Below are 23,436 nucleotides of genomic sequence, written 5' to 3' on the forward strand. Positions count from 1 at the left end.
ATTTTTCTGTCTCACCTGCTGAGGGCAGCAGAGGTTTGCTGCTGAGAAATACCAACGAAGAAGAAGAAGATTCTGTCTGTGACTACAGGACTTTTTGAAAGGATTTAGTTTATTTTTTATTTAGTGTAAAAATTGGCTTTGTTCTTAGACATTATGAATGAAATAAGTCTCAGTACTTTTCCATGATGACCTAAAGTGATCCAGGAGTAGAAAGCCTGGGAAAGCGAGGGCAGATTCACACACACACATTGTTCTGGGCTGATCCAGAGAATATGACGAACAGTGTTGGCGAAGTTACTTTTAAAAAGTAACCTGTTACTTTACTTAGTTACTCTCTAAAGACAGTAACTTATTACGTTACTCGTTACTTTTATGTTACTGTTTCGTTGCTCGACTTTGAGCAGAACTGTTCTTAAATGTGTCGTGGAAGTTGTACTATGAAGGACAACAGATATTTCTTTCATGCTCTTTATTATCAAAAATGCCACAGAGCATGTCCACATTGGGTTGTAGGTTTAAACACCACCACTAAACAACAATATTAAACATTATCAGATAGGCAGCATAGGCTACCCCTAAAATTGGTGCAAAGAAGCTGGTGCGAATCTTAGGAACATTCTGAAAACCTCTAAATGGGTTGTGTTTCTCAAAATAAAACATGCCTCGTGTAAATCCAACTGAAAAAGAATACCTTCAAAATGGCTTGATATCTATGGATTATTAAAATAAAATAAAGTGGGATAATACTGCTTGGAACAACTTAATGCAGGACTGGCCTCAGAATTAAAAGGCTATGTTCACTGAATATGCTGGCCCTTCTCCAGTGTGCCACAGAGAAAATAATATTAAACACAGGCAGGTTTGAGCGATAGCATGGGAGGCAGGCAACCTATTCCACATCAGCACAAAATGTGTGATTATATCTCATCAGTCTTTCGAAACGTTTATCTGAGAGCCTGTTTCTTCTGGGGGTAAGACCGACACCTCCCAGGCTGAGCAGCCTTTCCACCGGTGCTCTGGACGGTGTGGCAGTGTTGTATTTCATGAACACAGCTCTCAATCGGGGGAATCGGTTTAGGCGCTCTAACTCTGAGCCAGATCTCATGGACTCAAGTACCCCAGCGTCTGCGCTAAAGGACGTTGCGTCTTCCTCCTCATCAAAAGAAAAAAAGTCAGCCTCACTGGCGCTGCTGTGAGCGGAAACTTCTCTTTGTTCATTCTCAGCCGGCTCTTCATCATGGGGTAAAGTGCAACACTCCGCGATGGGTTAGGGTCAAAACTTCGGCAACGTCAAGGCAGCCAACAGAGCTTCCCTGCTCTCCAACGTTTTGATAGCCTAGGACAAAAAGTAGCGTTGCGGTGGACCGAACAATAAACGGCGTTACGTTACAAAATTCTCGATAGTTAACGTGTTACTCTACTTTTCCCCGGAAAAAGTAGTTCCGTTAGTGTAACGCGTTACACCCAACACTGATGACGAAGCATGTTGAACCTACTCATGTCCAATCATACTCGGTCGAGTGTGAGTCCAACCTATGAGGCTATAAATACAAATTACAACCGGAAATCGGGGCTCTGTCTGACGGATTCCTGCGAGAGTTCTGTCAGACCGAGACCAGCGCTGAGATACTTCACTTGTTGCCATCAATAAAGACTTCATTTTCACTTGAATTACTCCGGTCCGTTCTTCAGCTTCCAACTAAAAGAACCGAATCTAACATTAGTGAATTGTTTGTTTATTTGTCTATTTATTTTCTTTCTTTTATTTTGTCACTCCTTCCTCGACGCTCCACACGCGCAGTTACATAATTGTACCGTTGGTGGCGGTAATGCAACATTACGGATGCTAACCGCCAATAAATTACACGAAGAAGAAGAAGATTGTGTCTGTGTGGCGGTGAAGAGAGGAGCCGGTCCTGGTCCTGGTCCTGGAGCACTCGGACCAATCCGGGTCCAAAGACCCGACTCGGCTTCACACAGACCACGTTTGCAGTTACGTGCGGCCGGTGAACGTAACGTCACGTCACGCAGCGCGTCATCGCACAGGGAGAACGGACTGAGCCGGATCCCGTTCAGAAGTCTCAGATTTTAAAGTTTAAACAGTTCAACAGCCGACATGTTTTAATCTGACCGGAAATAAAAACACGGCACGCGGTCACGTGGTGTGTTCTGGTCCCATCGGCGCAGCTCAGTTCAGTTTCAGTCACGTGCGTTTTCCAGTAAGTAAACCAAAACATTTTTAAAAAGCCGACATTTTGTTTTCAGCTCATGTTAATCAGAATCAGAATTACTTTATTAATCCCTTGCGGGAAATTTCTTTTGTTGCAGTGCTGTCATTACAGAAAAAAGAAAAGATGAATAAGATGGGGGGGGGGGGGGATAAAAAAAAAAAATCTCAATATGTACAAAAATACAATAAACAATCTTTACAATGCTACTCAGTAGCTAATTATTATTGTTATTGCACATGGTGAAGTGATGTCAGACACTGGAATTGTACAGTTTGAAGGCCACAGGCAGGAATGACTTCCTGTGGCGCGGTCAGTCTCTGGCTGAAGGTGCTTCTGTGGCTGACCAACACCTGAAGAGGATGTGCAGGAGTGGCCGGCGTGGATTGATCCTGGACAGCATCCCGCTGTCTGAGAGTCCAGCTCCTCTGGCTCTGCGGATGAGTTTCCTCAGTCTGCTGCCACTAACTCGGACATGTTGAACTTTTTATTCTCCTCTGGGTCCTCAGACATGTCGCAGCGGCTGTGCTGCCTCTCCTTCCGGCAGCCGTACGCCGGCCTGGTTCTGGACGGGGTGAAGACGCTGGAGAGCCGCTGGAGGCCCCTGCTGGCCCCCCTGGAGCACCAGACCCTGGCGGTCCACGTCGCCTGGAGCGACTGGGAGGGCGAGGACTGGAGGGAGGTGCTGAGCGGGCCGCTGGGGATGAGCGGCGCCCAGATCCGGGCGCTGCTGGAGTCCGGGGAGCGCTACGGCCGCGGCGTGGTGGCAGGTACCTGAAGGCGTCATCACCTGTCTGTAACTCTGTTTCAGGGCTGTCCCTGAAGGCATCACTGTGTTTCAGGGCTGTCCCTGAAAGCATCACTGTGTTTCAGGGCTGTCCCTGAAGGCATCACTGTGTTTCAGGCCTAGTGGACGTGGGCCGGACCTGGCTGTGCCCCGCCCACCTGGAGGGGGCGGAGCTACGGGACCTTCAGGGCGCGGCCGTGCTGCTGGGGCTGCAGGACAAACAGCTGACTCAGCTGTCCAACCCGCGCTGGCTGCGGGCGCCGCTCAGCGCACGTGGCGCCCGGGACCTGTGGACCGTGGAGATCCCTGCCGAGCTGTTACCATGACGACGGGTGGGCGGCTGGAGGTTTGGACCCGGACCGGATCAGAGGAGAACTTTAGGTTCAATCAGCTGCAACCCAGCATGAAGCGCCGGGTCGTCAGAGCCCAAAGCGACCGTAATCTGCCACCTGAGGCCAGAACATTCTAACATTTATAACTTTATAACTTTTATACCTGCAGATTAAAGAGGACAGAAGTGATAAACGTGTCAGTTTGTGTTTCTACACCAATCAGCACGACTGCAGTCACATGACCCGACCAGCTGTTAAAGGACTAAATAAAACCCAGAAAACCTTAAGTTAAATAATCTCTCAGCTGGAGTTTTCCTCTTTCTTAAGGACATCACTTTCACATCCTGTTCATCTGCTGGAGATAGTTCTTTAGGCCCGACACTTCTTTAAGATTAACATTTTATTGTCATGCATACACACGAAATGTGTCCTCCGCTTTTAACCCATCCAGGTCGGCACCTGCTGACACACACACTCAGAGACAGATGCCAACCTGGAGCGGTGGGCAGCCATTCAGCGCCCGGGGAGCATGGGGATACGGTGCCTTGCTCAAGGGCACCTCAGCCGTGACAAGGAGGTGGACTGCCACCCCTCCAGCTGTCAGTTCCACCAGAACCGCCAACCTTCCGGGTATTGGACGACCGACTAACCACTGAGCCACGTTCCCCCAAACCCTGTCTTCTTGTTGAGAGACCAGCTGGCCAAATCCATAATTCACAAGTTTTGGAAACTATGCAAAGAGGCTCCGAAAGATAGAGACAAGGCAGAGACAGACAGAGGGAGGGAGGTGGGAGACAGAGAAAAGGCGTCCTCCTCCACCGAGAGCAGAGGCAGATCTGCTCTGTGTTTTGTTTTTTTTCTGTTTTATTTTGGTAAGCCATTAGGATACAATTGGTGCTTTTGTTTTGAAAACAGGAAGTGAACCTACCCTCGTTGTAGCTAGCTTGAAACTGCCGTTTTGACAGGAAATGACGATCGGCGACGTCACGTTACGTTGCATCTTGGGTAGTTTGAGTACGAGTAGTAACCTCATGATGCATACCCAACATTTAGGAGAATCTAGTATGCATCCTGGAACTTAAAAAAAAGTGTTAAAGTTCGTAGGAGTAGTAGGAGTAGTAGGAGTAGTATGCGGTTTGGAACAAAGCCTCTGACCTTCAGCGTGTCATGTGACCCGATGGAAACGAGAGAACAGCCGTCATCTGCTAGTGAAACAAACTTTATTCACTCAAACCAAACAAAATACCAGATTGAACAACACAAATGCATCCCTCAACCAACGGGGACCATGCCCACCCGGTGCCCAGCCACCCTTTTTGGCTGATACTCACAACATAAACTCAGCCAACCAAATCCTAAAAGAAAGCGGCCATCTTTCAGCACACTGGCTCAAACGTGTTCTTAATAAACAGAAAGATGAAGCGACAAATCAAACGTCCTAAAAGCAAAAGAAGTTTCAGTGAGTCTGAGGTCACTGCTGGAAACACAAAAACGTTAGCTACATGCTAACAAATACGTTAGCTACATGCTAACAGCAAACATGTGAATCGCCTCAATGTGAAGCTAACATGCTAACACAGAAACACTTGGATTATTTCTTTAGTTTTAAAGTCTTTTCCTTTCTCCACTCCATTGTTGACACTGAAAACAAAGAGCGCCGTTAGCCGCGAGCTAACATCTGCCTTAGATAGAGGGGGGGATGTAGTGAGTGGCCGAGTGGTGAGGGGGCGGGGTCGTGATGTACCCCACCACATGTGCAGGATTCGGGGCGGGGCAGTAGACTCGAGGGGCGTGGCCTGTAGTTGAGAGCGTCCCCCAGTGGTTGGAGGGGGGCAGACAGGAGTGGTAGGAGGAGTGATGGGACAGGTGGGACGGGTGAGGAGGGGGCGGGGCTGTAGTCAGGTAGGCAGCAGAGAGCGGAGCTTCGTAGGGCAGATGCAGCAGCGGGGGAGGGGGCAGGTGCGTCTGATCTGGGTACAGGACGGCCGAGGAGGGGGCGGAGCCTGGTGGGGTGGGGCTAACCGAGGAGGAGGAGGAGCCTTCCACAGAAGGGGCGGGTCCTACAAAGTGAGAGGAGACAATGAATGAGCCAGGAAGTCTTCAGTTACAGCATTTACATACAGTTTACCCATGTGACACGGTTAGCTGGTGCTAACGAGCTAAACCAATGACACGCCGATCAACCGTCTGACGGAGCAGTGTGGTCACAGGAAGTCACTATGAGGAGGGGTTAGCTAAGGTTTTAGCTTTTATTTTTAACTGACACTTAATTCCAGTTAGTTACCATCGAACCAATATGTGAGCACCGGCTTCGCTTCCTTTTTGGATTAGCTTCAGGTTAGCTTAGTTTTTGGTTTAAATTAGCTTCAGGTTAGCTTAGCTTTTGGTTTAATTTAGTTTCAGGCTAGCTTAGCTTTTGGCTTAAATTAGCTTCAGGTTAGCTTAGCTTTTGGTTTAATTTAGTTTCAGGTTAGCTTAGCTTTTGGTTTAAATTACACACAGCTGGTGACATCATCATGCTTGTGATACCGTGGTGACCAGCACTGACCGCTGCCATGTCCCTCCATCTGTCCATCTGCTGCCCTGAAGGATTCTGGGTAGGAAGAGGGGGGCTGGTGGGTGCCTCGGCTGGTCTCCGGATACGACGGGGGGGCAGCTGGGGGCAGAAAACCAGGGGTGGGGGGGTGTCAGATGGTCTGCAGGGCTTTACCTCCAAGTCAATTTTTTATTACCCTTCCGGGACCAGTGACCGGCTAACCAACCGGCTAATGAACAGACCAGCTAACCAACCGGTTAATGAACAGACCAGCTAACCAACCGGCTAATGAACAGACCAGCTAACCAACCGGTTAATGAACAGACAAGCTAACCAACCGGCTAACAAACAGACCAGCTAACCAACCGGCTAACGAACAGACCAGCTAACCAACCGGCTAACAAACAGACCAGCTAACCAACCGGCTAACGAACAGACCAGCTAACCAACCGGCTAACAAACAGACCAGCTAACCAACCGGCTAACAAACAGACCAGCTAACCAACCGGCTAACCGGGCTCTCTGGTCTCCTGGTCCGTCTGAACTTGAATAAATAAATCTGGTCTCACCATGCAGGGGGGGCTCCTGGCTCAGGTAGGGGGGGTAGTGCTGGTACTGGTAGGCGGCCTCCGGCGAGGGGGGGGGGTACACCTGCTGCTGCTGCTGCCAGAAGCTCTGATGGTACCACTGCGGAGAGACGGGGGGCGTGGGACACCTGAGGGGGAGGAGCTTATACAGGTCGCCACAGTTCAAGGTGAACATGTAAATGTGGCTCCTACCTGGACGCCCAAGTTGAAGTAATACTGGAGAACTCTGCAGTCTGCACACAAACAAACAAACAAACAGAGTTAGAGACCCGGGTGGCCCCCCCAGACTGAACTCCAGCTGTGACCTCTGACCTCTGGGTAAATCACTGCCGTTGAGGTCGTATGAGTAAGGGGGCGGGGCCACCACGGTGCAGAGAGGCTCGCCCAACTCGTTAACCAACCAGGGAGCAGCAGCTGGGATTGCCATGGCAACTGGGGACAGAAAAGATGTCTGAAGAAAACTGAATTCATGGTTTAGACTTAAAAAGTGATTATCACAAAGTCTGAAGACCAGCAGATGTTCATCAGAACAGCTTCCAAAGATCCGATCTGACCCCTGACCTCCGGACCCCTGAGCTGGATCCAGGTGGGGTCAGGTGTGTTCCTCCCTGTGCACAGATCCACACAGCCACGTGTTCGTGTGTTTACCTGAGCGCGTCTGCGTGTGCACGGCTGACGGCAGGTGAGCAGCTGCAGGTGCCCGTGATGAAGGGGAGGAAGGTGAGGAGGAGGAGGAGGAAGGGGAGGAGCAGATGACCGCCATGGGCTTCACCACCTGGAACACACACACACACACACACACATCGGTTTCTCTGTGAGGACACACCTGGTGAGGACACACCTGGTGAGGACACACCTGTGGGAGCAGAAACAGAAACAGGTGGGCGGCGTACCTGCTGAGCGTAGCTGTAGTTAAGCTCCGCCCTGCTCGGGGAATCGGCCACGCCTCCTTCCTGCTCCTCCTGTCCCAGAAACAGAAAACACAGGACCTGATACCTGATCTCCACACCTGTCCTCTGGAAGCCCCGCCCTCATGTCCCAGGACTTACCTGAGTGGGCGGGGCCTCAGCGGCAGCATAAACACCTGACGGCTGGTAGCTCTGATCTGAAACAGACGGAGGTGAGGTCACTTCTTTACTCGTGGCGGCTGTGACCTCAACGTGGTCGCTGCTGCTTACCCTGAGCGCCGAACATGAACTCCTCCGTGTACTCCGCTGACAAAGAGATCACATGACATGTTACACAGGAACCAGGAGCAGCCGGAAAACAGCAGGTAGCCAGTCGGTAAGCAGGAGGTAACCAGTGGGAAAAGCAGCAGGTAACCAGTGGGAAAAGCAGCAGGTAACCAGTGGGAAAAGCAGCAGGTAACCAGTGGGAAAAGCAGCAGGTAACCAGACGGAAAAGCAGCAGGTAACCAGATGAAAAGCAGCAGGTAACCAGTGGGAAAAGCAGCAGGTAACCAGTGGGAAAGCAGCAGGTAACCAGTCGAAAAGCAACAGGTAACCAGATGAAAAGCAGCAGGTAACCAGTGGGAAAGCAGCAGGTAACCAGTCGGTAAGCAGCAGGTAACCAGTGGGAAAAGCAGCAGGTAACCAGACGAAAAGCAACAGGTAACCAGATGAAAAGCAGCAGGTAACCAGTGGGAAAAGCAGCAGGTAACCAGTGGGAAAAGCAGCAGGTAACCAGTTGGAAAAGCAGCCGGTAACCAGTGGGAAAAGCAGCAGGTAACCAGTGGGAAAAGCAGCAGGTAACCAGTGGGAAAAGCAGCAGGTAACCAGACGAAAAGCAACAGGTAACCAGATGAAAAGCAGCAGGTAACCAGTGGGAAAAGCAGCAGGTAACCAGTGGAAAAAGCAGCAGGTAACCAGTTGGAAAAGCAGCAGGTAACCAGTGGGAAAAGCAGCAGGTAACCAGTGGGAAAAGCAGCAGGTAACCAGTGGGAAAAGCAGCAGGTAACCAGTGGGAAAAGCAGCAGGTAACCAGCTGAAAAGCAGCAGGTAACCAGTGGGAAAAGCAGCAGGTAACCAGTCGGTAAGCAGCAGGTAACCAGTCGGTAAGCAGCAGGTAACCAGTGGGAAAAGCAGCAGGTAACCAGTTGGAAAAGCAGCCGGTAACCAGTTGGAAAAGCAGCCGGTAACCAGTTGGAAAAGCAGCCGGTAACCAGTGGGAAAAGCAGCAGGTAACCAGTGGGAAAAGCAGCAGGTAACCAGTGGGAAAAGCAGCAAGTAACCAGTGGGAAAAGCAGCAAGTAACCAGTGGGAAAAGCAGCAGGTAATCAGTGGGAAAAGCAGCAGGTAACCAGTCGGTAAGCAGCAGGTAACCAGTGGGAAAAGCAGCAGGTAACCAGTTGGAAAAGCAGCAGGTAACCAGTTGGAAAAGCAGCAGGTAACCAGACGAAAAGCAGCAGGTAACCAGTGGGAAAAGCAGCAGGTAACCAGCTGGAAAAGCAGCAGGTAACCAGTTGGAAAAGCAGCAGGTAACCAGACGAAAAGCAGCAGGTAACCAGTGGGAAAAGCAGCAGGTAACCAGTCGGTAAGCAGCAGGTAACCAGTGGGAAAAGCAGCAGGTAACCAGTTGGAAAAGCAGCAGGTAACCAGTTGGAAAAGCAGCAGGTAACCAGACGAAAAGCAGCAGGTAACCAGTGGGAAAAGCAGCAGGTAACCAGTTGGAAAAGCAGCAGGTAACCAGACGAAAAGCAGCAGGTAACCAGTGGGAAAAGCAGCAGGTAACCAGTTGGAAAAGCAGCAGGTAACCAGTGGGAAAAGCAGCAGGTAACCAGTTGGAAAAGCAGCAGGTAACCAGTTGGAAAAGCAGCAGGTAACCACCGGGAAAAGCAGCAGGTAACCAGCTGGAAAAGCAGCAGGTAACCAGCTGGAAAAGCAGCAGGTAACCAGCTGGAAAAGCAGCAGGTAACCAGCTGGAAAAGCAGCCGGTAACCAGCTGGAAAAGCAGCCGGTAACCAGCTGGAAAAGCAGCAGGTAACCAGCTGGAAAAGCAGCAGGTAACCAGCTGGAAAAGCAGCAGGTAACCAGCTGGAAAAGCAGCCGGTAACCAGCTGGAAAAGCAGCAGGTAACCAGCTGGAAAAGCAGCAGGTAACCACCGGGAAAAGCAGCAGGTAACCAGCTGGAAAAGCAGCAGGTAACCAGTTGGTAAGCAGCAGGTAACCAGCTGGAAAAGCAGCCGGTAACCAGCTGGAAAAGCAGCAGGTAACCAGCTGGAAAAGCAGCAGGTAACCACCGGGAAAAGCAGCAGGTAACCAGCTGGAAAAGCAGCAGGTAACCAGCTGGAAAAGCAGCAGGTAACCAGTGGGAAAAGCAGCAGGTAACCAGCTGGAAAAGCAGCAGGTAACCAGCTGGAAAAGCAGCCGGTAACCAGCTGGAAAAGCAGCAGGTAACCAGCTGGAAAAGCAGCCGGTAACCAGCTGGAAAAGCAGCAGGTAACCAGTGGGAAAAGCAGCAGGTAACCAGCTGGAAAAGCAGCAGGTAACCAGCTGGAAAAGCAGCAGGTAACCAGCTGGAAAAGCAGCCGGTAACCAGCTGGAAAAGCAGCAGGTAACCAGCTGGAAAAGCAGCAGGTAACCAGATGAAAAGCAGCAGGTAACCAGATGAAAAGCAGCAGGTAACCAGCTGAAAAGCAGCAGGTAACCAGCTGGAAAAGCAGCAGGTAACCAGTGGGAAAAGCAGCAGGTAACCAGATGAAAAGCAGCAGGTAACCAGATGAAAAGCAGCAGGTAACCAGCTGAAAAGCAGCAGGTAACCAGCTGGAAAAGCAGCAGGTAACCAGTTGGAAAAGCAGCAGGTAACCAGTTGGAAAAGCAGCAGGTAACCAGACGAAAAGCAGCCGGTAACCAGCTGGAAAAGCAGCAGGTAACCAGCTGGAAAAGCAGCCGGTAACCAGCTGGAAAAGCAGCAGGTAACCAGCTGGAAAAGCAGCAGGTAACCAGACGAAAAGCAGCCGGTAACCAGCTGGAAAAGCAGCCGGTAACCAGCTGGAAAAGCAGCCGGTAACCAGCTGGAAAAGCAGCAGGTAACCACCGGGAAAAGCAGCAGGTAACCAGCTGGAAAAGCAGCAGGTAACCAGTTGGTAAGCAGCCGGTAACCAGCTGGAAAAGCAGCAGGTAACCAGCTGGAAAAGCAGCAGGTAACCAGCTGGAAAAGCAGCAGGTAACCACCGGGAAAAGCAGCAGGTAACCAGCTGGAAAAGCAGCAGGTAACCACCGGGAAAAGCAGCAGGTAACCAGCTGGAAAAGCAGCAGGTAACCAGCTGGAAAAGCAGCAGGTAACCACCGGGAAAAGCAGCAGGTAACCAGCTGGAAAAGCAGCAGGTAACCAGCTGGAAAAGCAGCAGGTAACCAGCTGGAAAAGCAGCAGGTAACCAGCTGGAAAAGCAGCAGGTAACCAGCTGGAAAAGCAGCCGGTAACCAGCTGGAAAAGCAGCAGGTAACCAGCTGGAAAAGCAGCCGGTAACCAGCTGGAAAAGCAGCAGGTAACCAGCTGGAAAAGCAGCCGGTAACCAGCTGGAAAAGCAGCAGGTAACCAGCTGGAAAAGCAGCAGGTAACCAGTTGGTAAGCAGCAGGTAACCAGCTGGAAAAGCAGCAGGTAACCAGCTGGAAAAGCAGCAGGTAACCAGCTGGAAAAGCAGCCGGTAACCAGCTGGAAAAGCAGCAGGTAACCAGCTGGAAAAGCAGCCGGTAACCAGCTGGAAAAGCAGCAGGTAACCACCGGGAAAAGCAGCAGGTAACCAGCTGGAAAAGCAGCAGGTAACCAGCTGGAAAAGCAGCAGGTAACCAGCTGGAAAAGCAGCCGGTAACCAGCTGGAAAAGCAGCAGGTAACCAGCTGGAAAAGCAGCCGGTAACCAGCTGGAAAAGCAGCAGGTAACCACCGGGAAAAGCAGCAGGTAACCAGTTGGTAAGCAGCAGGTAACCAGTTGGTAAGCAGCAGGTAACCAGCTGGAAAAGCAGCCGGTAACCAGCTGGAAAAGCAGCAGGTAACCACCGGGAAAAGCAGCAGGTAACCAGTTGGAAAAGCAGCAGGTAACCAGCTGGAAAAGCAGCAGGTAACCAGCTGGAAAAGCAGCCGGTAACCAGCTGGAAAAGCAGCCGGTAACCAGCTGGAAAAGCAGCAGGTAACCAGCTGGAAAAGCAGCCGGTAACCAGACGAAAAGCAGCAGGTAACCAGCTGGAAAAGCAGCAGGTAACCACCGGGAAAAGCAGCAGGTAACCAGTTGGTAAGCAGCAGGTAACCAGTTGGAAAAGCAGCCGGTAACCAGTCTCACCCTGGTCCTCCACGGTGCTCGTGTCCTCCTGGTCGTCCTCTGACGAGCACACAGGGGTGTTTCCTGGGGGGGGGACGGGGGGCCCCGAGGCCCTCTGCACTCGGTAAGAGGAGCCGGAGGGAGCAGGCGGGGCCCCCATGGAAGGGGGCGGAGCCACGGCCGTGCCCTGCAGAGCAGACGGGTGACCCGTTAGCGTGAAGACGACCTCCATGGTGAAGGTCAGACTGGATCCAAACAGAACCAAAGGTTCCCAGCTCTGAACCAGAACCGGTCCCTGGCTCAGGTGGGCCCTGGCTCAGGTGGGCCCTGGCTCAGGTGGGCCCTGGCTCAGGTGGGCCCTGGCTCAGGTTTCTTACCGGCAGCGGTGGGAAGACGGCTTCGCTGGCGTCGTCCAGCTGATAGTAGGCGATGCCCCCGTCCAGGTCTGCCGGCTCGTCCACCGCCTCCCCCGGGAACCCGAACTGACACTCTTTGTTCAGGGCCGCCGCCAGCTGGCGCCGACTGCGGCTGGAGACAGAACATAATTACCCTCAGAGCCGGGCCGAGCCGGGCCGAGCCGGTTCTGATTCTGCTCAACAAGTCTGTAAATACTCCTCGTGTCATGTGACCTCTCAGCATCTACGACTGGCCACCAGTCTGAAACCGGTCTGAACCGGGTCAGAACCAGATCTGAAACCGGTCTGAACCAGATCTGAACCAGCCGAAACCTCAGTGAGAACAGGTGAACAGTTTGTCGTTGTTACCGTGACCTGAAGGCGTAGTTCTCGTAGTCGTGGTAATACCGCCTTCCTGTGTGGTAATAGGTCAGCTGTGGACCAATCAGGTGCCGGTTCAGGAAACGTGTCGAGCTTCTGACCAGAACACACACACACACACACACACAGAGACACACACACACACACACACACACACACACACACAGAGACACACACACAGACACACACACACACACACACACAGACACAGAGACACACAGACACACACACAGAGACACACACACACACACAGACACACACACACACACAGAGACACACACACACACACAGACACACACACACACAGAGACACACACACACACACACACACACACACACACACACACACACACACACACACAGAGACACACACACACACAGAGACACACACAGACACACACACACACACACACACACACACACACACACACACGCCTCATTAACAGCCCGTTAACTCAGAACTGATGACATCACCCGTCCGTCTTCAGGGGCTCACCTGGAGGTGCCGTAGCGCGGCGGTCTGGCTGTGGGGTGGTGGTGGTGGTGGTGGTGTGGGGGGGCATAGGGGTCATAGGTCATGGCTCCAGGTGACGGGGGAGGGGGAGGGCGGGGGTGCCCTGCTGGCTGGAAGCGGGGTGGCAGGGCGGAGGGGGCGGGGCCTCCATAAGTGGAAGGCGGGGGCATCAATAACTCCGCCCCCTTTATGCCGCTGCTGCCCCGAGACTTCCTGAAGTAGCGGTGGCGGTGATGGCGCTGCCCACGAGCGTCTGCGTCTGTCAGGAGAAAGGAAGCATGACATCAGAGGGCGGAGCATCAGGGGGGCGGAGCATCAGGGGGCGGAGCATCAGGGGGCGGAGCATCAGGGGGCGGAGCATCAGGGGGCGGAGCATCTGTACCAACCCAGGTCGCCTTTCCTGGGCGGAGCCGCCACGTTCCAGGCCGGGACCGGGTTCACTGGCTTCAGGTCGGTCAGGGGGACCAGGTGTCTGAGGGAGAGACATCAGCGTGAGCCTGGGGGTCCAGAACCAGGACCAGAACCAGAGCCAGAACCGGAACCAGCCAAGGTCTGGGCTGTGTTCGAAACTGCATACGCCATACTTCCATAGTGCATACTGCATACTTCCATACTGCATACTGCATACTTCCATACTAGATACTTCCATAGTGCATACTTCCATAGTGCATACTGCATACTCCATACTTCCATAGTGCATACTGCATACTCCATACTTCCATAGTGCATACTGCATACTCCATACTTCCATAGTGCATACTGCATACTCCATACTTCCATAGTGCATACTGCATACTCCATACTTCCATAGTGCATACTTCCATAGTGCATACTGCATACTCCATACTTCCATAGTGCATACTTCCATAGTGCATACTGCATACTTCCATACTTCCATAGTGCATACTTCCATAGTGCATTCTGCATACTCCATACTTCCATAGTGCATACTGCATACTCCATACTCCATACTTCCATAGTGCATACTCCATACTTCCATAGTGCATACTGCATACTCCATACTTCCATAGTGCATACTTCCATAGTGCATACTCCATACTTCCATAGTGCATACTTCCATAGTGCATACTGCATACTCCATACTTCCATAGTGCATACTTCCATAGTGCATACTGCATACTCCATACTTCCATAGTGCATACTTCCATAGTGCATACTGCATACTTCCATACTTCCATAGTGCATACTGCATACTTCCATACTTCCATAGTGCATACTTCCATAGTGCATTCTGCATACTCCATACTTCCATAGTGCATTCTGCATACTCCATACTTCCATAGTGCATACTGCATACTCCATACTCCATACTTCCATAGTGCATACTCCATACTTCCATAGTGCATACTTCCATAGTCCATAGTGCATACTTCCATAGTGCATACTCCATACTTCCATAGTGCATACTTCCATAGTGCATACTTCCATAGTGCATACTCCATACTTCCATAGTGCATACTTCCATAGTGCATACTCCATACTTCCATAGTGCATACTTCCATAGTGCATACTTCCATAGTGCATACTGCATACTCCATACTTCCATAGTGCATACTGCATACTCCATACTTCCATAGTGCATACTTCCATAGTGCATACTGCATACTTCCATACTTCCATAGTGCATACTGCATACTCCATACTTCCATAGTGCATACTTCCATAGTGCATACTCCATACTTCCATAGTGCATACTTCCATAGTGCATACTCCATACTCCATAGTGCATACTTCCATAGTGCATACTTCCATAGTGCATACTTCCATAGTGCATACTTCCATAGTGCATATTTCCATAGTGCATACTTCCATGGTGCATACTCCATAGTGCATACTTCCATACTGCATACTCCATACTTCCATAGTGCATACTTCCATAGTGCATACTTCCATAGTGCATACTTCCATAGTGCATACTTCCATAGTGCATACTCCATACTTCCATAGTGCATACTTCCATAGTGCATACTTCCATAGTGCATACTTCCATAGTGCATACTTCCATAGTGCATACTCCATACTCCATAGTGCATACTTCCATAGTGCATACTTCCATAGTGCATACTTCCATAGTGCATACTTCCATAGTGCATACTTCCATAGTGCATACTCCATACTCCATAGTGCATACTCCATAGTGCATACTTCCATAGTGCATACTTCCATAGTGCATACTCCATACTCCATAGTGCATACTCCATAGTGCATACTCCATACTCCATAGTGCATACTTCCATAGTGCATACTTCCATACTACATACTTCGCTTACTCAAACTCGCATACTAACTCAGAAAGTTAGTAGAAGAAGTATTAGTAGTAGGAGGAGTGGAAATATTAGTAGTAGTATTAGTAGTAGGACAAGTAGTAGTAGGAGTAGTAGTAGTAGTAGGAATAGTATTAGTAAGAGTAGTATTAGTAGTAGTACGAGTAGTATTAGTAGGAATAGTATTAGTAGTATTAGTAGGAGTAGGAGTAGTATTAGTAGGAGTAGGAGTAGTAGAAGTAGTATGCGGTTTGGAACACAGCCCTGGTTCTGGTTCTGACTTAAGATCAGGCTGAACTGTGTGTGCGTTACTTCTCTCCCAGCTCCTCGATGAAGACGGTGACGGCTGCAGAGTGCGTCCCCACCTCCTGGATGAAGGCATTGTAGTACTTCCCCTTCGGCTCCAGGCGCACCTGAAACCCAACAGACGCCGACTGATCCAGTCCGATCTGCTTTTCTCTGGGCACGACCAGCTAACGCTAACGCTAGCACCAGACTCTAATGTCCCCTAAAGGCCACCGTACAGAGATCACCTGGAAGTTACCTGGCACTTGTCTCCCAGGAAGTATTGCCTCCCTGCAAACACCATGTAGTCCGTTTTCTGCATCTCTGTCACACAGAGCAGTAATCAGATTACAATCCCGTCTCACTCAGGTGTTTACCTGGGATCAGGTGACACAAACAAACTTTAATAAAGACTGAAGTTCTACTGAGTTTCTTGATATTAAAGAGATTTCAGGTGTGTGTTAACAAGATGCCAAGGAGGAAAGACATCAGCAGCTGTTGCTCAGTTAGCATGTTAAAGGTCACCCCAAGGTCAGAAACCCAAAGAGCTACATCTCAGACTCTGCAGGCCTCAGTTAGCATGTTAAAGGTCACCCCAAGGTCAGAAACCCAAAGAGCTACATCTCAGACTCTGCGGGCCTCAGTTAGCATGTTAAAGGTTAAAGGTCAACCCAAGTTCAGAGACCCAAGAGCTACATCTCAGACTCTGCAGGCCTCAGTTAGCATGTTAAAGGTTAAAGGTCAACCCAAGTTCAGAGACCCAAGAGGTACATCTCAGACTCTCTGGGCCTCAGTTAGCATGTTAAAGGTTAAAGGTCACCCCAAGTTCAGAGACCCAAGAGCTACATCTCAGACTCTGCAGGCCTCAGTTAGCATGTTAAAGGTTAAAGGTCACCCCAAGTTCAGAGACCCAAGAGCTACATCTCAGACTCTGCGGGCCTCAGTTAGCATGTTAAAGGTTAAAGGTCACCCCAAGTTCAGAGACCCAAGAGCTACATCTCAGACTCTGCGGGCCTCAGTTAGCATGTTAAAGGTTAAACGTGGTTAAAGAAGATAAAACCACCCTCAGCTTCCTGTTTTACCTTTACAGGTGTCCTGCCACACATCAAACTCCAGGTTTCTGTAAACCTCTCCATCCAGAGACTTCATCACTTTGTAGGGCAGCGACAGCCTGGAGGGGGGCGGGGCTTCTGCAGGAGGCTAAACACACACCACATCACCTTCATGTCAGTCACACTTCAGGGCTACTGACAGACTTAAACCACCACAGAAGAAGAGAGTCAACATGTGGGCGGGGCCTCTGCATGTTCTCACCTTCACATCGTCCACCACCATTCGAGGTTTCTCCTCAGCGGCTCCGCCCACCTCCACCTCCTCCCTGCAGCCAACACAAACATCACGGTGTGATGGCGCCTGGACGCCTGCCACGCCCACTACCAGCTGACCAGGTGTGTGTACCTCTGTGTTCGATCGTCAGGTGTGTCGTAGCCCATGTCCACGTCGCTGCACACCGATGGACTGTTTCTGTATCGACGACCTCCCATCCTGAAGGCCTCCATAGCCTGACAGAGCTCCGCCTCCTCCAACCCGAACACCTGAGTGTAGAGCAGCTCGTACAGAAGAGCTACACACACACACACACACACACACACACACCTGAGCAGGTGGGCGGAGCCAGAAACTTTCCCTTAGGAAGACAAAGATGTGCGTTTCTGCTGTAACACACACTCACACTGACAGAGCGCGGCGGCGGCGGGGTAACTCCTCGGGTAAACAATGTCATAGTGACCGTTGATGGAACAGCACAGCGTCACCTGGACAACGCAAAGAACTGACAGTCAGCAACCAATCACATTACAGATTCATTTGACCTTTCCTCGGGGAAAGTTCAAACACACAAATACCAACAACGACAATCAAACAACCACAAACACCAACCACAAACACAAACACCAACCACAACCACAAACACCAACCACAACCACAAACACCAACCACAATCAAACACAAACAACAAGCACAATCAAACACCAACCACAAACAACCACCAAGCACAAACAAACACAAACACCAACCACAAACACCAACCACAATCAACCACCAACACCCCCCACAAACAAACAACCAAACACAAACACCAACCACAATCAAACACAAACAACAAGCACAAACACAATCAAACAACAACCACAAACACCAACCACCAAGCACAAACAAACACCAACCACCAACCACAAACAAACACAAACACCAACCACAAACACAAACACCAACCACCAAGCACAAACAAACACAAACACCAACCACAAACACCAACCACAATCAACCACCAACACCCCCCACAAACAAACAACCAAACACAAACACCAACCACAAACAAACACAAACAACAACCATAAACAAACAAACACAAACACAAACACCAACAACAAGCACAATCAACCACCAACAACACCAACAACCACCACAAACAAACACCAACCACAATCAAACACCAACAACAACAAACAAACAACAACCAAACAACCACAATCAAACACCAACAACAACAAACAAACAACAATCAAACAACAACAAAACAACCGTTTGGCCGGGATGAAGACTCCGGTTCTTCCTCACCTTGTCCACGAGATCATCATCTGAGATCACTGTGGCCGGTTTCCCGGGGTAACGATAGATCAGGAAACAACGTCTGCCGGCGAGGCGCAAACAGGAAGTGTGGTTACTACGGCAACATGCAAACTCACTCCGAGACAGGTGTGGTGGCCTCACCTGTAGAGCTGAGACAGAGCCTTGATCTCCACCTGACCCACCGTCTCCTGCACACACACACACACACACACACACACACACACACACACACACACACACACACACACACACAGAGTTAGTACGGTGGACAGGTGTGTGACAGATGTGTAGGACAGGTGTGTGTGGGACAGATGTAGGACAGGTGTAGGACAGGTGTGGGGCAGGTGTAGGACAGGTGGGGGGCAGGTGTAGGACAGGTGGGGCAGGTGTAGGACAGGTGTGGAGGACAGGTGTGGGACTGGTGTGTGGGACAGGTGTGGGGCAGGTGTGTGGGACAGGTGTGGGACAGGTGGGGGGCAGGTGTGTAGGACAGGTGTGGGACAGGTGTGGGACAGGTGTGGGACAGGTGTGGGGGACAGGTGCTCACCTTGGGGTCCTCCAGGCGCTCCAGGTACTTCTCAAAGGACCCTTCCACGAACTGAAGCAGAAACAAAAACAGGTGAAGTTACCTCTCAGTCACACCTGAGAGGTGGGCGGGGTCTGCTAACACCTGGGAAACAGGCCCCGCCCACCTCTGCATCACCTGTGTTTGAGTGCTGCTGACATCACCGGTGTGATCAGAACCCAGTCAGCCCATCAGAACCAAGTCAGCCCATCAGAACCAAGTCAGCCCATCAGAACCCAGTCAGCTCATCAGAACCAGTCAGCCCATCAGAACCAAGTCAGCCCATCAGAACCAATCAGCCCATCAGAACCAGTCAGCCCATCAGAGCCAGTCAGCCCATCAGAACCCAGTCAGCCCATCAGAGCCAGTCAGCCCATCAGAACCCAGTCAGCCCATCAGAACCAGTCAGCCCATCAGAACCAGTCAGCCCATCAGAACCCAGTCAGCCCATCAGAACCAGTCAGCCCATCAGAACCAAGTCAGCCCATCAGAACCCAGTCAGCTCATCAGAACCCAGTCAGCCCATCAGAACCAGTCAGCTCATCAGAGCCAGTCAGCCCATCAGAACCCAGTCAGCTCATCAGAACCAGTCAGCCCATCAGAACCAGTCAGCTCATCAGAGCCAGTCAGCCCATCAGAACCCAGTCAGCCCATCAGAACCAAGTCAGCCCATCAGAACCAATCAGCACAGTCAGTTTGGACTCACCGGCTCAAAGTTGCATCTGTTGGCTCTCATGAAGTTGGCGCAGTCCTGTCGGATCTTCTGATGGTAGTTCTGAGAGAAATACAGCTGCACACACCAGAACATCAGAACCAACATTTGTATCAGACAACGGTTCGGACCGGCTCAGACCCGGTTCGGACCGGCTCAGACCCGGTTCGGACCGGCTCACCTGTTCTGACACGGCTCAGACCCGGTTCGGACCGGCTCAGACCCGGTTCGGACCGGCTCACCTGTTCTGACACGGCTCAGACCCGGTTCGGACCGGCTCACCTGTTCTGACACGGCTCAGACCCGGTTCGGACCGGCTCAGACCCGGTTCGGACCGGCTCAGACCCGGTTCGGACCGGCTCACCTGTTCTGACACGGCTCGGAACAGGCTGGACGCGTCCCGCGCCACCATCTTCCGGTACAGCCCCAGACTGGACAGGTACTCGTCCATGTTGACGAAGTACTTCTTCAGGCCTTTCTGCATCCCGCTGCCGAACCGAGCTCCACGTGCACGCCGGACCCGGTACAACTCCTTCAGAGCGCAGCTCGGTGCGCGCGGCGCCAACAGGTGAGCTTAATCAGGTCTGATGAGCGCGAGCCCACTCACCGCCGCGGGGGCGTTCCCCAAGCTGCCGCCGACCAATCAGCAATCAGCAGAGCTGCGCCGCTGATTATTCCAGAGTTCACAAACTTTCAATGAAACGGCAGAATTCAAACCAATCCTCAGAAATCTCTCCCGATACATCATTTATAAGATGTAGACGCCAATTTCTGTAAAAAAACAAACAAAAAAACTGCTATATTTTCAATATATGGAATGCAAAGGCAGCCAAGTGTATTTGGACAGCACAATTCAACTGCAAATGATTCAAAGTGCTTTAAAGAGACATTAAAACAGAAGAAATAAAAAGCATGATTTAAATTTTAAACAAAAAGAAAGAAATAAGAACAATACAAAATCAGTTGTTAAAATGTGATTAAGTTTTGCAAAGTGGAATTTTTGAGGGGGGATAATTATGGTCTGGGATAAGTCAGTGATTAGCAACAACATTGCTTTTTTAAATACTAGTGTATATGAGGTAAACACCCATTTCTGTTAAAAAACAGACCTAATAATCCCCCATAGAAAATTTCACTTTGCATTGCATACATTGAAAATACAGCAGTTTTTGTGTGTGTGTTTTTTTTTACAGAAATTGGTGTTTACCTCTTATACACCAGTATTTAAAGGGTTATTTTTTTGAAAATAATTGAAAACTTGGTAGTTACGATCAGAACTGAAATGGAATAAAAGATTTATGGGAAAAAAAGTGGAAAAAAATATTATTTTATGACGTTTTAGGTCGTTTCAAAAGGGGACAAAAATGTCCCTTTTCAGAAATTAAGGAGGTTTTTTTTCTACACAATGAAAAATTGCATTGTATATGATGTTCGAAAAAGTAGTCAGACATGCACAACTGGACCAAATATGATGAGTATCACTCTCTACAGTGTGAAATTAGGGGAGAAAGTTCCCCAAGTGGACAGAAATGTCCCCCATCAGGGATTAGGGTTAAACTCATTCTGTTGTAGATCATCGTTTTAAGGTGGATCCCTTTGGTGACTTTAATGCTCATTATGGGATGTTTATAATGATAAACATGGAGAAATAATAAACTGTCCTAATCATGGAACTGGCCCGAGAATGTAGATTAAAGGAGGAAAATAACCTATTATGGGTCTCACGATGGGTATCGAGTCACAAATACTGTTGCTGTAATGACTGAGATGGGCTTAAATATAAGATGTGGAATGCAGTACTGGGCCATCCATCACAGATCCAGTGATTTTGGTTGGATTTTTCTCATTTTTTCTGTGGAATGAGCATACTGTTTGGTGAACAGAATGGTGTATTGACTGATGTCATAATTTGGGGGAATAATTGAATGCCAATGAAGTAAAGATGAAAATATTGTAAAAAAGGTGAAAAAACGCCTGATTTCTGTGCATTAAATTGAGCCAAAATCATGTAGAAATGTATTTTAAGAGTTATAATTTCATTGGATGTTGTCTCCACGTGTGTTCTGTGCATCTGGAATGCATTTATTGACAGCTTATTTCCAACATTTTCTATCAGAAAATGAAGGGTACATACACTAAAATGGCCACAATTTTTTTGTGCGATGTTTCCGGCAGAGCCGACCCTCTGATTATTGCTTCTTAAGGCCGAGTTATACTTCTTTTAACTGCCCTTGCTCTGGTGTTAATGGCTCGAGACGTTTATACTTCATTTTGCTTTGTCGGCGGTTGCGTGTGCTGCGTGGCGATTCACCGCCAGGACAGTAGGTGGAGCAGCGGGTTTTTTCAATGACAAGCCTACTACGATGAAAGGAAATTCACCGCCAGGACCTCTTCGAGTGGATTCATGCTTCTTCTTCTTCTTCTTCTTCTTCTTCTTCTTCTTCTTCTTCTTCTTCTTCTTCTTCTTCTTCTTCTTCTTCTTCTTCTTCTTCTTCTTCTTCTTCTTCTTCTTCTTCTTCTTCTTCTTCTTTGCTTTCTACCTTGGCGTTTGAAAACATAGACATAATATAGGTGCTATATTATGTCTATGTTTGAAAACAGCGGTCTTTTATTAGGGGATGAAACCAGAAGATGAACACGCCGCCGGATGTGATGTAGATAGTGGCTTGCGTTGCGTCTTGCGTCACCGACCATAAACCAGGCTTTAGGGTCAAAGTGAACATAAAAAACACAAATAAAAAGTATGGCAGACCATGTCAGGTTCAACCCATTTTTGAGACTTTGGCTCCCCGACTAACAGAAACTGTAGGCGCCTGGACAAACTGGTGAAAAAGGTTCTGGTTCTGTTGTAGGCAGAAGGCTGGACCCTCTCAGTGCTGTGGTGGAAGTTAGATTCTGTTCTGGAGAATAATAAACATCCTCTCCACAGCATCCTGCAGGACAGAGGAGCAGCTGCAGTGAGAGGCTGCAGGACAGAGGAGCAGCTGCAGGACAGAGGAGCAGCTGCAGGACAGAGGAGCAGCTGCAGAGAGAGGCTGCAGGACAGAGGAGCAGCTGCAGTGAGAGGCTGCAGGACAGGAGCAGCTGCAGTGAGAGGCTGCAGGACAGGAGCAGCTGCAGAGAGAGGCTGCAGGACAGAGGAGCAGCTGCAGTGAGAGGCTGCAGGACAGGAGCAGCTGCAGAGAGAGGCTGCAGGACAGGAGCAGCTGCAGAGAGAGGCTGCAGGACAGGAGCAGCTGCAGAGAGAGGCTGCAGGACTGAGGAGCAGCTGCAGTGAGAGGCTGCAGGACAGAGGAGCAGCTGCAGAGAGAGGCTGCAGGACAGGAGCAGCTGCAGAGAGAGGCTGCAGGACAGAGGAGCAGCTGCAGTGAGAGGCTGCAGGACTGAGGAGCAGCTGCAGTGAGAGGCTGCAGGACTGAGGAGCAGCTGCAGCGAGAGGCTGCAGGACAGAGGAGCAGCTGCAGTGAGAGGCTGCAGGACAGAGGAGCAGCTGCAGTGAGAGGCTGCAGGACTGAGGAGCAGCTGCAGCGAGAGGCTGCAGGACAGAGGAGCAGCTGCAGAGAGAGGCTGCAGGACAGAGGAGCAGCTGCAGTGAGAGGCTGCAGGACTGAGGAGCAGCTGCAGTGAGAGGCTGCAGGACAGAGGAGCAGCTGCAGAGAGAGGCTGCAGGACTGAGGAGCAGCTGCAGTGAGAGGCTGCAGGACTGAGGAGCAGCTGCAGTGAGAGGCTGCAGGACAGAGGAGCAGCTGCAGTGAGAGGCTGCAGGACTGAGGAGCAGCTGCAGTGAGAGGCTGCAGGACAGAGGAGCAGCTGCAGTGAGAGGCTGCAGGACAGAGGAGCAGCTGCAGTGAGAGGCTGCAGGACAGAGGAGCAGCTGCAGAGAGAGGCTGCAGGACAGAGGAGCAGCTGCAGAGAGAGGCTGCAGGACTGAGGAGCAGCTGC

General features: G+C 50.3%; 2 protein-coding genes across 4 annotated transcripts in view; one reads left to right on the forward strand and one right to left on the reverse strand.

Annotated features, from left to right (window-relative positions):
• The first annotated feature begins 1,869 nt into the window (after positions 1–1,869).
• Positions 1,870–3,558, forward strand: LOC142379178 (protein EOLA1). Of its 3 annotated transcripts, XM_075464310.1 has the most exons (3): positions 1,870–2,219; positions 2,738–2,998; positions 3,102–3,558. In XM_075464310.1, the coding sequence occupies exons 2-3, from the start codon at positions 2,740–2,742 to the stop codon at positions 3,482–3,484; spliced, it is 642 nt and encodes a 213-aa protein (XP_075320425.1). In that variant the 5' UTR covers positions 1,870–2,219; positions 2,738–2,739; the 3' UTR covers positions 3,485–3,558. The 3 variants fall into 3 exon arrangements, with proteins under 3 accessions (XP_075320425.1, XP_075320424.1, XP_075320427.1); XM_075464309.1 differs by lacking the exon at positions 1,870–2,219 and having other exon boundaries at positions 2,232–2,998; XM_075464312.1 differs by lacking the exon at positions 1,870–2,219 and having other exon boundaries at positions 2,365–2,998; positions 3,133–3,434.
• Positions 3,559–4,580: 1,022 nt separating this feature from the next.
• The window catches only part of alg13 (ALG13 UDP-N-acetylglucosaminyltransferase subunit), a 22,971-nt gene continuing 4,115 nt past the window's right edge, over positions 4,581–23,436 (reverse strand). Inside the window, exons 2-26 of the mRNA XM_075462402.1 lie at positions 19,859–20,265; positions 19,489–19,572; positions 18,765–18,815; positions 18,359–18,405; positions 18,206–18,278; positions 17,319–17,400; positions 17,045–17,210; positions 16,901–16,964; positions 16,669–16,786; positions 15,846–15,910; positions 15,614–15,714; positions 13,403–13,488; positions 12,999–13,275; positions 12,491–12,598; positions 12,104–12,254; positions 11,748–11,913; positions 7,649–7,684; positions 7,520–7,575; positions 7,364–7,432; positions 7,119–7,245; positions 6,783–6,902; positions 6,663–6,703; positions 6,453–6,570; positions 5,896–6,003; positions 4,581–5,407 (exon numbers count right to left, since the gene is read on the reverse strand). Coding sequence (XP_075318517.1) covers positions 5,031–5,407; positions 5,896–6,003; positions 6,453–6,570; positions 6,663–6,703; positions 6,783–6,902; positions 7,119–7,245; positions 7,364–7,432; positions 7,520–7,575; positions 7,649–7,684; positions 11,748–11,913; positions 12,104–12,254; positions 12,491–12,598; positions 12,999–13,275; positions 13,403–13,488; positions 15,614–15,714; positions 15,846–15,910; positions 16,669–16,786; positions 16,901–16,964; positions 17,045–17,210; positions 17,319–17,400; positions 18,206–18,278; positions 18,359–18,405; positions 18,765–18,815; positions 19,489–19,572; positions 19,859–19,978 — 2,811 coding nt within the window. The 5' untranslated portion in view covers positions 19,979–20,265 and the 3' untranslated portion in view covers positions 4,581–5,030. The remainder of the gene's footprint in view (positions 5,408–5,895; positions 6,004–6,452; positions 6,571–6,662; positions 6,704–6,782; positions 6,903–7,118; positions 7,246–7,363; positions 7,433–7,519; positions 7,576–7,648; positions 7,685–11,747; positions 11,914–12,103; positions 12,255–12,490; positions 12,599–12,998; positions 13,276–13,402; positions 13,489–15,613; positions 15,715–15,845; positions 15,911–16,668; positions 16,787–16,900; positions 16,965–17,044; positions 17,211–17,318; positions 17,401–18,205; positions 18,279–18,358; positions 18,406–18,764; positions 18,816–19,488; positions 19,573–19,858; positions 20,266–23,436) is intronic.

This window comes from Odontesthes bonariensis, chromosome 4 (assembly GCF_027942865.1).
Source record: "Odontesthes bonariensis isolate fOdoBon6 chromosome 4, fOdoBon6.hap1, whole genome shotgun sequence".
In the NCBI taxonomy this organism is placed as follows: domain Eukaryota; kingdom Metazoa; phylum Chordata; class Actinopteri; order Atheriniformes; family Atherinopsidae; genus Odontesthes; species Odontesthes bonariensis.